This window comes from Clinocottus analis, unplaced genomic scaffold, assembly GCF_023055335.1.
Source record: "Clinocottus analis isolate CAN_PGR_092001 unplaced genomic scaffold, fCliAna1.0.p SCAF_6, whole genome shotgun sequence".
In the NCBI taxonomy this organism is placed as follows: Eukaryota; Metazoa; Chordata; class Actinopteri; order Perciformes; family Cottidae; genus Clinocottus; species Clinocottus analis.
Window position 1 is genome coordinate 5,689,620 of NW_027176218.1, and position 12,370 is coordinate 5,701,989.

The 12,370-nt window shown below is 40.3% G+C and overlaps 2 protein-coding genes across 4 annotated transcripts in view; both read left to right on the plus strand.

Moving 5' to 3' along the window:
• The first annotated feature begins 688 nt into the window (after positions 1-688).
• On the plus strand, positions 689-4,639 carry LOC137804546 (YY1-associated factor 2-like). Its single transcript, XM_068603842.1, has 4 exons — positions 689-829; positions 1,162-1,287; positions 3,417-3,569; positions 3,686-4,639. Exons 1-4 carry the CDS (start codon positions 744-746, stop codon positions 3,924-3,926), a joined length of 606 nt encoding a protein of 201 aa, XP_068459943.1. The 5' UTR covers positions 689-743; the 3' UTR covers positions 3,927-4,639.
• Positions 4,640-5,278: 639 nt separating this feature from the next.
• LOC137803812 (glucoside xylosyltransferase 1-like) overlaps positions 5,279-12,370 on the plus strand; it is a 35,953-nt gene continuing 28,861 nt past the window's right edge. For 2 of the 3 annotated variants that reach the window (XM_068602571.1, XM_068602568.1), the window contains exons 1-7: positions 5,279-5,714; positions 6,251-6,343; positions 7,190-7,373; positions 7,587-7,718; positions 7,814-8,065; positions 8,979-9,102; positions 9,549-9,721. In XM_068602571.1, coding sequence (XP_068458672.1) covers positions 5,509-5,714; positions 6,251-6,343; positions 7,190-7,373; positions 7,587-7,718; positions 7,814-8,065; positions 8,979-9,102; positions 9,549-9,721 — 1,164 coding nt within the window. In that variant the 5' untranslated portion in view covers positions 5,279-5,508. The remainder of the gene's footprint in view (positions 5,715-6,250; positions 6,344-7,189; positions 7,374-7,586; positions 7,719-7,813; positions 8,066-8,978; positions 9,103-9,548; positions 9,722-12,370) is intronic. The other variant, XM_068602570.1, reaches the window with a different exon arrangement.

The following is a 12,370-nucleotide window of genomic DNA, read 5'->3' on the forward strand; positions in this document are numbered from 1 at the left end:
TTTCCGGGAGACAATGCGCTGCCGCCCCCTGGTGGTGAAGGTCGGGAATGCCCAAACGTTCTCATGTCGGCCTGAAGTGGACGATCTTTTACTTCGATAAAAGTAGTAATGGCGTAAAAATCGTCGTTTAACTTCTTATATGCAGTGTATGCATCAGACAGCAACACGACCCCTCGAAGTGTTGTATTTCATAGCAAATGTAGCTAATTCTGACTAATGCATATACTGTTGGGAAATGTAATCAATAACGATGCATTCTAGTTTCTTGAAATCGTCATAGGTTGTGTATAATGTTAAACTGAATATGTCTTACTGTGGCTGTAAAATAAATAAAGTACAATGTTAAGAAATAGAGGTGGATAGTAAATATATACCAATGGCATTCATTCAAGGACGATTATTGTTTTAATTATCTGTTGAAACATCTACATGTCGTCATTGCTTGATCTTATCTGTGTATTAATACACTTCGTTGTTTCACTTTAAGTGTATGCTATGTTATAATGTCAATTGCAGTTCAGATTTATAAACAGCTACCTACATTTTAAGCCCATATTCTCCATTAAAGGCTGTCTAGGAGCGTACATCTTCTGATGTAAAAATGCACAAAGCGCCTTTCATCAACGTTGTGTCCCATTTATCGCCGCTTGTGTCTGTAGTGATTACATTAAAGGTGATTGGGTGAACCCGTGTCACGTGGCCGTCCTCGACAGGAGTTTCCACGACAGCTGAGTAGCAGCTAAATGTGTTTTTTCACCTGTAACATAGATCATTTTAACTCCACTGAGTCGAAGTTTCGTAAAATGGGCGACAAGAAGAGCCCCACAAGGTAAAACTGTGGCTAGTATCTGTGAATGAAGACTTTATCGGGCCGTTTGAAAGCAGAAGGCTCGGTCAATGGATGGAGCTTCTTTTTTTTTTTTTTTTAACACTGAAGTGTTCATGGCGGCTGGCTGATGGTTTAATAAGGGGCGACTGACTGCCTGTGTGAACTGAAATCTCCCATTTTCTCAATGACTGACTTCTGAGCAGATAAGAACTTGAGAATCGTGTCTTTCCTGTTCCGGTGACCGTTACCGAACAGAGGGGGTTCTTTGAAAGCATTGCGCTCACTGCAAATATGGCGTTATCACAGTGTTTTTGTTTTGTTTTTGTTTGAAGGCCAAAGCGGCAAACGAAGCCCTCCGCCGACGATGGGTACTGGGACTGTAGCGTCTGCACGTTCAAGAACACCGCGGAGGCGTTTAAGTGCATGATGTGTGATGTCAGGAAGGGTACGTCAACTCGGTAAGAATCACTGGAGCTGTTCACGGTTTTAATAATCAAAGCGCCGCAGAACTACTTTTATTGAAAGGGTCGAAAAGGAGTGGACTCGGTTGCAGCGTTAGGAGGTAGCGTCCCACCTATCCGGCAGAACAGCCTTGCAATACATCTTATATTCATGAAGGGATTAGTATCCAGTTTTCGTTTGTAAAGGTAGATAGTTGCTGGTTGAGCTTTGTGTACAATTGAGAGTGTAGTGTTGGCCATAACCTACAGCATCACCGAGCTCATGGTTTGAGTGTTTCTGGGGAATTTAGAGGATTTGATAACCTTTTTGAGGGACAAACTTTTTTTTTATTCAATGGAAAATATTTTAATAAAACGTAATGTGTGTTTTAGGGGTATGGTAGAAGTTAAACTCAGTATTGTACATTAATATCAACATCTTTATAATCCAGTCTCCACAATGACCATAGAGTTCAATGAACTCTTACTGTAGGGCTGTTGTATTAGACTACAGTCGTACTTGACTTTACTTGACTTTATTTATGTGATGAGGACATCACAATGGCATTAGAATTCCCAGCATACATCTATGCACTGAAGAAAACCAGATGCACTGTGTTGAGCGTATATAACGAATGCTAATTTCCAACACCTGTCCACTGTGTGTGTGTGTGTGTGTGTGTGTGTGTGTGTGTGTGTGTGTGTGTGTGTGTGTGTGTTTGAGTATGGTACTTTACTCAAAGATGTATGTATTTGTTAGATGGGGAGAATTCATACAACACCTCTTATAGGGTAGTATAATTAAAATGTTCTGTATGTCTACATCCCAAAATACCTCTATTTACTTTTTTGTTTTAACTGCACAGTGGTGTCATTGCAAAAGATCTTTTACGGTCCCGATCCCTTTTGTGTTTTCTATGTATCGCAGGCACTCTGCCAGTATTGAATTAGCATAGAAATAGAGAGACCCGATGGGGGTAAATTCATCTCTAACTAAAAACAAAAGGGGAGTCAGTCTGAATATTTTTACCAAGGCTGTTGAAACAAAAGGAGATGGTAACCTGAAAAAGAGGAAGTGAGGAAACTTGGAAAGTTTAAATGATAAAGGTAGGAGAAGAAAGGGAGATATTGAGTCCTGCAGAGTTGCCGTATGTTTGTAGGCCAACCCCGGAAGTTAGCGTTGCACTGGTTCCCTTAACAAAAAAGCCAATGGGGTTATTCTGTATAATTGTGTGTTATTGCAGAACAAAAGTTGAGTGGCAAACGCATGTTTATGTATGATACTCCTGATTTAAAAAAAACAAACAAACCATGAATTAGAAGTTAACGTTAAGCTATAAATGACCTACAATAGTCTCATGAGCTTGATGACATCTTGTGGTCTCGTTGAGCAATTTGTTTGTCATCACTTTCAATCTCTTAAGCTTCTGTTAACCACAGACCTTATAAAGGTTATCTAACCAACTTCTTTTTTTTTTTTTTTTAAATATTAACGTTGAGACGAGGGATACAGAAGTAAAAATTACAGACTCATAACCGGGACTTAGGACTCAGTCCTGCAACACTCTATTGAAACTGCTTCAGTGCCGTGATGTCATATGTTAGGCTTCCCATGAAAATTGTAACACTCGTGTTTCACCAGTGTACACGTTCGTAGCACAACCATACTAATACAATACAATTTTGCCTGGACTAAAACATGCAATGCAATAAAACAACAAACCAAAGCACTTAAGATTGTCCAATAAAGTGCTCGTGTCAATTTCTGAAACCAATCAAATTGTTAAGACACATTTTCAAGTCGGTCTTAAAACGGTAGTCAGATGCACATGTGGACATTGAGAGAGATTTGGTTGCTAATCTTTTCTCCTGTCCAAAGAAGTGTTACTTTTATACTGAAATTCCCTCTTTATGTTACTCTCCCTCCACTGCTGACATCAAGGAAGGACATTTTGTGCCCCATCACTTCTTTAGGAATTGTAAAATAGCCAGTAATGGTTTCAGCAAGCAGAACTTGTTTCAGTGTTTCTTTGGGTCAAATTTATTAGTTGCACAATGCAGCAGTAAAAACCTCATGCTCACCCTTCTTAAATGTTTCGTGATTTGAAGGCAACTATCAGGCCACTAACTGTGTTTGTCTCTTTCAGAAAACCACGGCCTGTTGCTCAGCTAGTTGCACAGCAAGTAAATCAGCAGTTTGTACCCCCCATGCTCCCCAAAAAGGAGAAGAAGGAAAAATCAGACAAAGACAAGAGCGATAAAGAACCAACACTGAAAAAGAAAAGCCATAAAAAGATGAGGTAATTGATGCGTGTGTTCAAAAGAAAAAAATAGCAGAATTGCTTATCATATTTGGTGGTCAACATGACGTGTCCACCAATCAGATGTCATATCGGTTTGTTTGTCTCCTCCTCAGGCCCCGGTTAAAAAACATAGACAGGAGCAGCGCCCAGCATCTGGAAGTCACAGTTGGAGACTTGACAGTAATAATCACAGACTTTAAGGAGAAAGCCAAACCCACGTCCACTTCGACGAGCGCTGCCTCAGCGGACCAACACAGTCAAAGTGGCTCGAGCTCTGATAACACTGAACGAGGGGTCTCCAGATGCTCTTCGCCTCACAGGGAAGGCTCGCCGGTTAACGGAGAGACTCGCTAGCCTTCACACTCCCCGTCAGCACGACCCATTCTTCTGCACCCTCTCCAGCTTCAACAAGCGATTAAACTTCAACATGCATTAATAATACTACAAATTCCAATGTGATAGCATTCACCTCTTTTTGGGGCTGTATTTTTCACTGCCTTCCTGTGATGATAAAGAATTCGGGATTCTGGACGTGTACTGTGCGCTGAACTCAAAAGAACTGTTGCCACGAAGATCTGTCACGATGGACTGAAAAAAGGGAACGGTAGCATTAAATCCTGGATTTCTGCCTCGTGTTGTGGTCGCTCGTGTTTTAACGCGCCAGTGTTACGTCAGCGTCGCCCTGGGTTGGTCGTTGCTGCGCAGAATACTTGGTGCATTATGAAAGAAAATGAAAAAGTCATCTCAGAACTGTAGTTTATCCTTGAATTGTGTTATCGTTATTTGCACTTAATGGCATTCTATGTTCATGATAACATTTTTTTTGTGCATTATTTCCACTTCCCATTATCAGTAAATCCTAACACTGTTGGTTACTGGCTTTATTCAACTATCATTTTATGCCATTGGATGCAATCTTTTTTCTTTTTTTTACTGTAATAATTGAGTAAAAGTATTGAATATTGATTCGAAGTATGCTTCTCATGCACTTGGTAGAGTTAAGCATGATTTAATCTATAGAATGGTTTATATTGTAAAATAATGTTAAATAAAACAAGTTGTAGATACTTTGATATGTTTTTTTTCATTACAAACAGGACCAGTTCATAAGGCAGAGTTCTTAAAAGTTGCTTTTCCAGAACAAACTTGCTTTTGTAACTCCACAGTCATTGGATTACATTTTTTAATGTATGCACCTTTTTTTTTTTTTACATTATGACCAATACATTCAGGTCAATCAATAAGTTACACACACTTCAACATACTGCATGTGGTCTTTTTTTAATGAATTTGTCTACCCTGCACAATATTCCTTACCCTTGCTGTAGTTGTGTTTTGAAGGAGGGCCCTTGGAAGCAATGATGGAAAGTAACATTATGAATGTATTTTAGTATTTATACCTTCTAAATACTTCTACCACACAGTTTTTCAGAGAATATTGTACATCATCTCTTTGACTTGCATATTAAGATTTTACAAACAAAATATGTAACTACTTTATGAGAGATTAGACTTTCAAACAGCTACAAAATTAAACTGCTTTTTACACATCAGTAATTATATGATTACTTGATTCTTTAAATCGAAGTTGCTGATATTGTTTCTGTGCTTTGTCTTCTGTAGTGACCAGATGGGATTTGGGCTGAGTCCATTTCTCCACCATTTATCAGAAGGTTTGACCGCTGTGTTCTCCAGCCTGTGTGACGTAGTTATTATGAAGGTGAGGCGGTAGCTACCTGGCTGTAATGCCGCGGCGTTACAGACAGACGTTTAATCAAACTAAACACACGTGGAACAGATGTGGGTGGGGCAGGAAAAAAAAACTGTTAACAGTAACCGTGCCCTTCGGTTTAGCTTCTGACTTGATGTTTGAGATGGAAGAGTCAACGACAACAACAAAAATGTTCAGCTAGCGCATAAAAACTCGAAACGCAAGATGCGATGCTATCATCAAGCATTTCTCCTGTGCATGCTCTTCACCTTCTTTTCACTGTTGTACGTGTTCAATCAACTAGCCTCCACCTTGGAAGACGGAGCCGACTGGAACCTGAACGAACAGGGTGTGCCCGACAGGCGCGCTCATGACGCCGGGCACCTTCTCAGGAAAAAGCCCGGACTGGCGGGCCTTCGAGACGGCGACAGGTAGCATTGCCAGCAAGCTAGCTAGCTAATCTACGTCACCTCACGTTCATTTCATTACTGAGCACATTTGTAACATAGCCTGTGGTCGGCTTTACCTGCATTTGTACGCCTGTTGCTATCAAGTGACCGTGACTGTTGGACCAGCTTAATACAAAATGTTGCTGTTGAGATGTTAATTGACCTGCTAAAGCTTTAGTGGTAGCTTCGTAACGTTAAGTCATTGGCTGAATCAATTGAAATTATACTCTGCCTATTAACCGTATTGTGCTGTTTAACACCCTCTGTCTATAAGGTTATGTGTTGCACATTGCTAATGCTGTCTTGTATACATATATATGCTAACACCTCTTAGCTAGCGAGCTAAACTAGATAATTGATTGAACTATTAACATTACTGCTAGCTACCTAACATCTACCTATGAAAACAACTAACTCTAGGAGGTAGTTCGGGGCAGATCTAAGCCTTCAACATGTCTGATGTCTAGGAGAATAATTTAACTTTGCGGATCCAAAAGATCATGTTTTCATTCTGTCAGGTGTAAAAAACTGTCAGTTTCTTACTGGAATCCATATTGGAGACTGCCTGCTGATGTTTGTGGAGTGAACTGCTTATTGGAATCATCTATTAGGTATGACAGATTTTGTGCATCTCTATTCATTTATACGAATGTTATTTAGAATCAGTAGATTTCAACTTGCAACTCTCTCCCCTACTTCATATATCAACAGTTAAAAGTTAAGTGAAGGCTGGGCCTATTGCTGCACTCACAGTGTACCTTGAAACTACTCTTGATCCTGAAATCATAAACACAACAAAACACACACACTCATACTGACACATTGAGCGGTGCCATCTCATAATCATCAGTATGTAAAGGCAGTGCTAAATTGTTGGAACAACTTCTTTCTATCTTCTCTACAGATTTCTGTCTTGCTAAAGTTTAACCTATGCTTGCATAATGTTGCAAATTGTGTGGTCTCTGAAATGGCAAGTTACATTCATAATTTCTAAACTTAAAAGTAGTCATTTACAAGGGGTGCTTAAAAGCAGCACAAATCATGAGAGAAAGCCATGTTCTTTATTAAACCCAATGACAGTTCTTACCCTACAGCAGTAAGCACCAGTATCTTATCTACAGACTTCTGTCTTGCTTAAGTTTAACCTATGCTTGCATAATCAGAGGAACATGTTGCAAATTGGCAGAGTGGTCTCTGAATGACAAGTTATATTCATCATTTCTAAACTTAAAAGTAGTCGTTTACAAGAGGCACTTGAAAGCAGCACAAATCAAGAGAGAAAGCCATATTCTTTATTAAACTCAATGACAGTTCTTACCCTATAGAGCTGAGCACCCGTCGGCCTGCTGATATCTCTACTACTATGTTATCTCTTGCAAATGTCAGCGTGTCCATGCTGTTGTATGAATTACAACTGAGGTTGATGACTTATTATTTTACTTTGTCTTGGTGCTCAGAAAGAGATCAGACTCTGAAGTCCAGGAACATGGTGATGTGAGGAGTCACCTGGCTGTGGTGGCCTGTGGCCCCAGGCTCGAGGAGACTCTTACCATGTTGAAGTCGGCTGTTCTCCTCAGCATAAAGCCTCTGCACTTTTACATCTTTGCTGAGGATGATCTCCATGACCACTTCAGAAAGGCTGTAAGTGTCTTCCCCTTTAACACCAGAACTTGCATCTGCGTGTGTATTCATTTTCAGGTTTTATATAATTATCTTTGAGAAACAGTCTGTCATTGTGCATGCGTGAACGTCTTCACAGTAAAGTATTCTCTTTACACAGGTGTTGTCACTTTCTAGCCACAAAAATCTGATATGTTGATATCAACATTTTCTTTGTGCTATCTTTTTTTAAAGCTGGACTCCTGGCCTAGGACAGCGCGGGCCAAATTTAACTACACCATATACCCCATCACTTTTCCAGAGGAAAATGCAAAAGAGTGGAAGAAGCTTTTCAAACCTTGTGCCTCCCAGAGGCTCTTCCTGCCAGTAGGTCTTGAGTCATCCGTTCTGCTTATAACTTGTAACTGTAACACATATAGTCCAATTGGCTAATGAGTTTATTTTTATATTCTGTTTTCCAGCTGATTCTGAAGGAGGTGGATTCTTTGCTCTATGTGGACACAGATATACTTTTTATGCAGCCAGTAGAGGACATCTGGGCCCTTCTTTCTCAGTTCAACTCAAGCCACTTAGCTGCCATGGCTCCAGAGCACGAGGAGCCACGCATCGGCTGGTACAACCGTTTTGCCCGCCACCCTTACTATGGCAAGACGGGCATCAACTCAGGGGTCATGCTCATGAACATGACGCGCCTCAGGGAGAAATCTTTTAAGGTAATGTGCAGGTGTTTTTTTTTGTCTGTAGTTTTTTTGCAGCTTGTTAACTACTTCATTTTTCATTTTCTACTGTTTTGGGATCCTCAAGAAGCCCCAAAAACATTTTAAGCTGTTAATACTATGGAAATTCACATCATTAGATAACACCCCAAACACTTCAAGGGAAATCTGTAAAACCATATTATCAAAAGAGCAGATGAGTAGAACTTTAAAATAATGTTTCATGTATTATATTTATTCACAAATAAAGTTTTGATGAACAGTTCACTAATTATTTTCCAAAAGGATGTGTACATCCTATCAATATATTATAGCACCCTCGTTCTCACCCCTAGCATCCTTCTAAGCAGATGTTGAAAAATCTTAATGTATATTGTATAATGTCCACATCCACAGGTATGTTTACCTAAAAAAAGATTTTAACAAGAAAAGATTTGCATAAATAATATTAAACTACATATAACACGGGTGAAAGGGAAAAATATGGCTCAAACAATAACTAACAAACTACTACACATTTAATTTTGTCCCTGTCTATGTTTGTCGGCGGATATTTGTATTCTCATCTATGGAGTTTTATCATGTTGGCCTATATTAAACAACATTTCTACATTCTGTTAGTGTTGAGAAGTGTGAAATGTAGAAATTGAAAAATAGTTGAGAGTGCTGAAGGAGGCTTCAGGAAGAGCTGCATCACCGACGTCGACCAGCTGAGGTCACTCTTGTCATACCTTTCTAAACCGCCACGATGAACACTCTCAAAGTAGCTTGAAAGAAATAACTTGAAATAGCTTGAAAGTTGATATGAAGGGTTGAAGACGTGATTCATTTTGCAGAATTGCAGGTTTATGATTTCCTGATTAAAACTGGCATATATGTTCTCTTGAATTTTGTCTTTTTTTCCTTCCAGAATGACATGACAGTAGTTGCACTGAAGTGGGAGGAAATTCTGATGCCTCTTCTCCAGAAGTATAAACTCAATATCACCTGGGGTGACCAGGACCTTCTTAATATCATATTTCACCATAATCCAGGTTTGTGCAATCACATTTAACACGATTTTATAGTTCTATAGGTCTTAAAATAATGCTCTACTGTTGTGTACGGTGAAAATTATCAAGATGGTTGTTGGAATTTATTTATTTGTTTTTTGCTCTGTGCGAGAAAAGAACCATAATCAAAATAAAGTTTTTTTACCACAGTCCCTGAGCACATCTACGAAGTGTATTATCTATTGTTAGTGCATATCAATAAATTTAGGTACTTAAAAGTGACTTGGGGACTTATTAGCATTCATGCAAATTTTCCTTTATCCTAGTATAACTGTGAAAGACTTTTAACTAGTTGAAATCTGCAGAAACTCTAATGAAAGACATTGTTTTGGCCATTTAAAGAGATATTTTGGACTTTGTAACAGGTTAAATATGCCTTCTTATTTACTATATTCATCAAACCAATCCTGTCTCTTGCTGCTCTACAGAAAGCCTTTACGTGTTTCCCTGCCAGTGGAACTACCGTCCAGACCACTGCATCTATGGCAGCAACTGTCAACAAGCGGACCAAGAAGGTGTCTTCATTCTCCATGGGAACAGGGGAGTTTACCATGATGACAAGCAGCCTGCATTTCGAGCCGTCTACGACGCCATCCGCAAGGTAGAGTCAGCCTCTCTAACCAGAACTGTGGCTTTTCTGAGCCCCTCCAGTCCAATAAACAACTCAAGGGTTCTTCTTTCAATCGATTTACATGTCGATTTATTCTTTCAAAATGTTTTATTAAGCGCCTTCCAGACAGTTAACTGGACAACTTCATGTAAGGGGAAGTCATGTTTGAATAGCTTTGTTTATTCTAGTAAGAATAAAAGTGGGAGAAAGGTATAACAGTATTTTTAGAAGTTGTTTTTTCTATTATATCACAATATTACAAAATTAACAGGGATGCTCAACTCAAAACAAAATGAGGTATAGACCTGCACAGGTTTTGGAGGGAGTAGTCTCCCCCATAATGTGAATGTAATGAGATTCATTCCTAGTAAAAACCATGCTGTTGTTTTGAGTTGTGAGGGAATTTTATTGCTGAGCAACCTGGATTTCAGCCGTAAGGGATTTTATTTTCACCTCCTTTTCATCGCAGCCAAAATGAGAATAACAATTCACTTCAAAGAATTTACATCATTAAAAAAAAACAAGTCCTGACATAAGTTTTATATTTAAACCCGCACACAGCGTAGACACAGTTGGACCAGAACCGTACAAAAGACACATGGACAGTTCGCAGCTCGGCTCCTCTAGAGATTTGGCTCGTGTGGCAAAGATAGACCACAAGCTGATGCAGTTTAGCAGCTGCAGGCGGGCTTTGTGGCTGCTCTGAACCTGGACATAACCATACGCATCATAAACTGTGGGGGAGCGCTGTAGTTCATCAGATGTTGTGTCGATCACAGTAAAGACAGACTGTATTGCAAAATCCATGTGGTGGCCAAACCTGCCACTGGTAACTGTGATGCAACCAGTATACCGCCCACTCTTAAGTGAGGAGCAACCATGTTTATGCTTTCTCTCTGGTCCCTCTGGACCTTCACAACTGCCCTCTAAAGAAACACGACTATTTGGTGGGCCATGTTCACGTCATTACATTATCAATAGGCACTCCAGGTCATTGCTTTTCTCTCATAGTAACCTTCGTCCACCGGTGCCTAATCAATAGCCTGTTTTCATATTTTCGTCATCCCGTCTTGGCTCTCTCCAAAACCAGACATATAAGCCCACCCACTGCTTTGGCCAATGGAATGGTTGCTTTAGATGTTGTCAGATAAAAAGCTAAAAGAAGATGAAGTGAAGAAACATAAGAGCCGGTGAAATTGTGTTGCTCATTGATGTGCTTTTAAAAGTCTTTGGACATCAATGGAAGTCTTTGGCGCAGAGGTAGACGCAATATCAGATCTGGAACACACAGACGATGCTTGTTAGTAGGAGCAATTTATTGTTGTTTTGGTCTTTCCATTGAATTTGTAGACGATAATCTCCACCCTCTCATCCTGTAACAGCCTCCTCTTGGTTGCGTCCATAGGCCTTGATTTCACTCTGAACAGCTGGTGAGGCCTGGCTGCATCTTTAGGCCTTCTGTACACTCTAAACATGTCTGTCTTTAAGTTTGTATGACGCCCTACAGAGCCAGTGCTCTGCTGGCATGTGAAAATAAAGACAGAACTTTAAAAAAAAAAGAAAAAAGTAGGACGTCTGTCAAATGTACTTTGCGTCATTTACGAGTTCATAGCTTAAAAGTCCACATTCGTCATCGACGAGGGAAGCAAGTCAGTCGGAGAACTCTCTTGCTGCGTTGGCGTCTCGCCTTCGATCCGCTCTTGTTGATTTCAGCACACCAGTCAACATGCAGGCAGCAACCGGGGGAGTAAGGGAAGCCTCATTAGCTGGTCTCCATCCATTACCGCCACAGGGCCCAGCCTGGCCACTATCAGTGCGGGCAATGTTCTCAGCCATTAAGTAAACGAGCAGGCTTCATTATGGGGCACTCGGCCCTCATGCTTCCATCAGTCTCTCCGACAGTACAAACATACAGCGTCCAAGACGGAAAATACCAACCTTCACCTGATTTCAGGAGGCAGAGGAGTGCTGTGGTTTATCCTCTGGTAACCGAAAGATGAGTCCCGCATTAAGTCAATAAATGTAAGATACAAGACCTTGTCATACAATAAGCGTATTACAAAAGAGTATAACTGAAGCGCATTTCATCTTTTTGTTTGTCTAAGATATATTTTGTTGAAGCTTTTATCCGCGCTTCCTGTTGCTCCAGCTCCTCAGGCCCCCTCCCACTTTGTTCCCACTCAGTCCTTTGAGGACAGCATCCTAAAGCCTGGAGCAGGCAATTCTGGAGGAAACTCTCATTTCCATCCCACCAAGAGCTCCTTAGTCAGCCCAGTTCTCTCAGCCAGCAGAGGAGCTTGCAATAAAGAGCGCTACCATTACGCAGCCAAGCCCACAGAAGAGTTGTAAAATTTTTAGTGCTGATGCTAGTTTGAGACATCATGATGGCTGTGTGGACAAAGCACCCGCAGCATCCACATAAAAATCGATAGGCGGCTGTTAATGGTGCTTTATTGCCTGTTGCAGTATATGAAAGATAATAAAGAAAGTGTGCTTTGACTTACCTAAAGCTCGGCCAAACTGGAGTCAAATGAGATGCTGTAAAATAGTGATTTCTTCTTATTTACAAGAGCAGTAAAACAATGGCGTACCCCGGTATAAAAAGAAAACGCCTGCATCCTTATTTTCATACTGTACGTG

What these genes read in the sequence shown, in the direction of transcription:
- LOC137804546 (XM_068603842.1), top strand. Translation starts at nt 744, where the DNA reads ATGTGTTTTTTCACCTGTAACATAGATCATTTTAACTCCACTGAGTCG. An exon ending in AGGAAGGGTACGTCAACTCG is followed by an intron (nt 1,288 to 3,416) that starts GTAAGAATCACT and finishes TGTCTCTTTCAG; the next exon opens with AAAACCACGGCCTGTTGCTC. An exon ending in AAAAGCCATAAAAAGATGAG is followed by an intron (nt 3,570 to 3,685) that starts GTAATTGATGCG and finishes TCTCCTCCTCAG; the next exon opens with GCCCCGGTTAAAAAACATAG.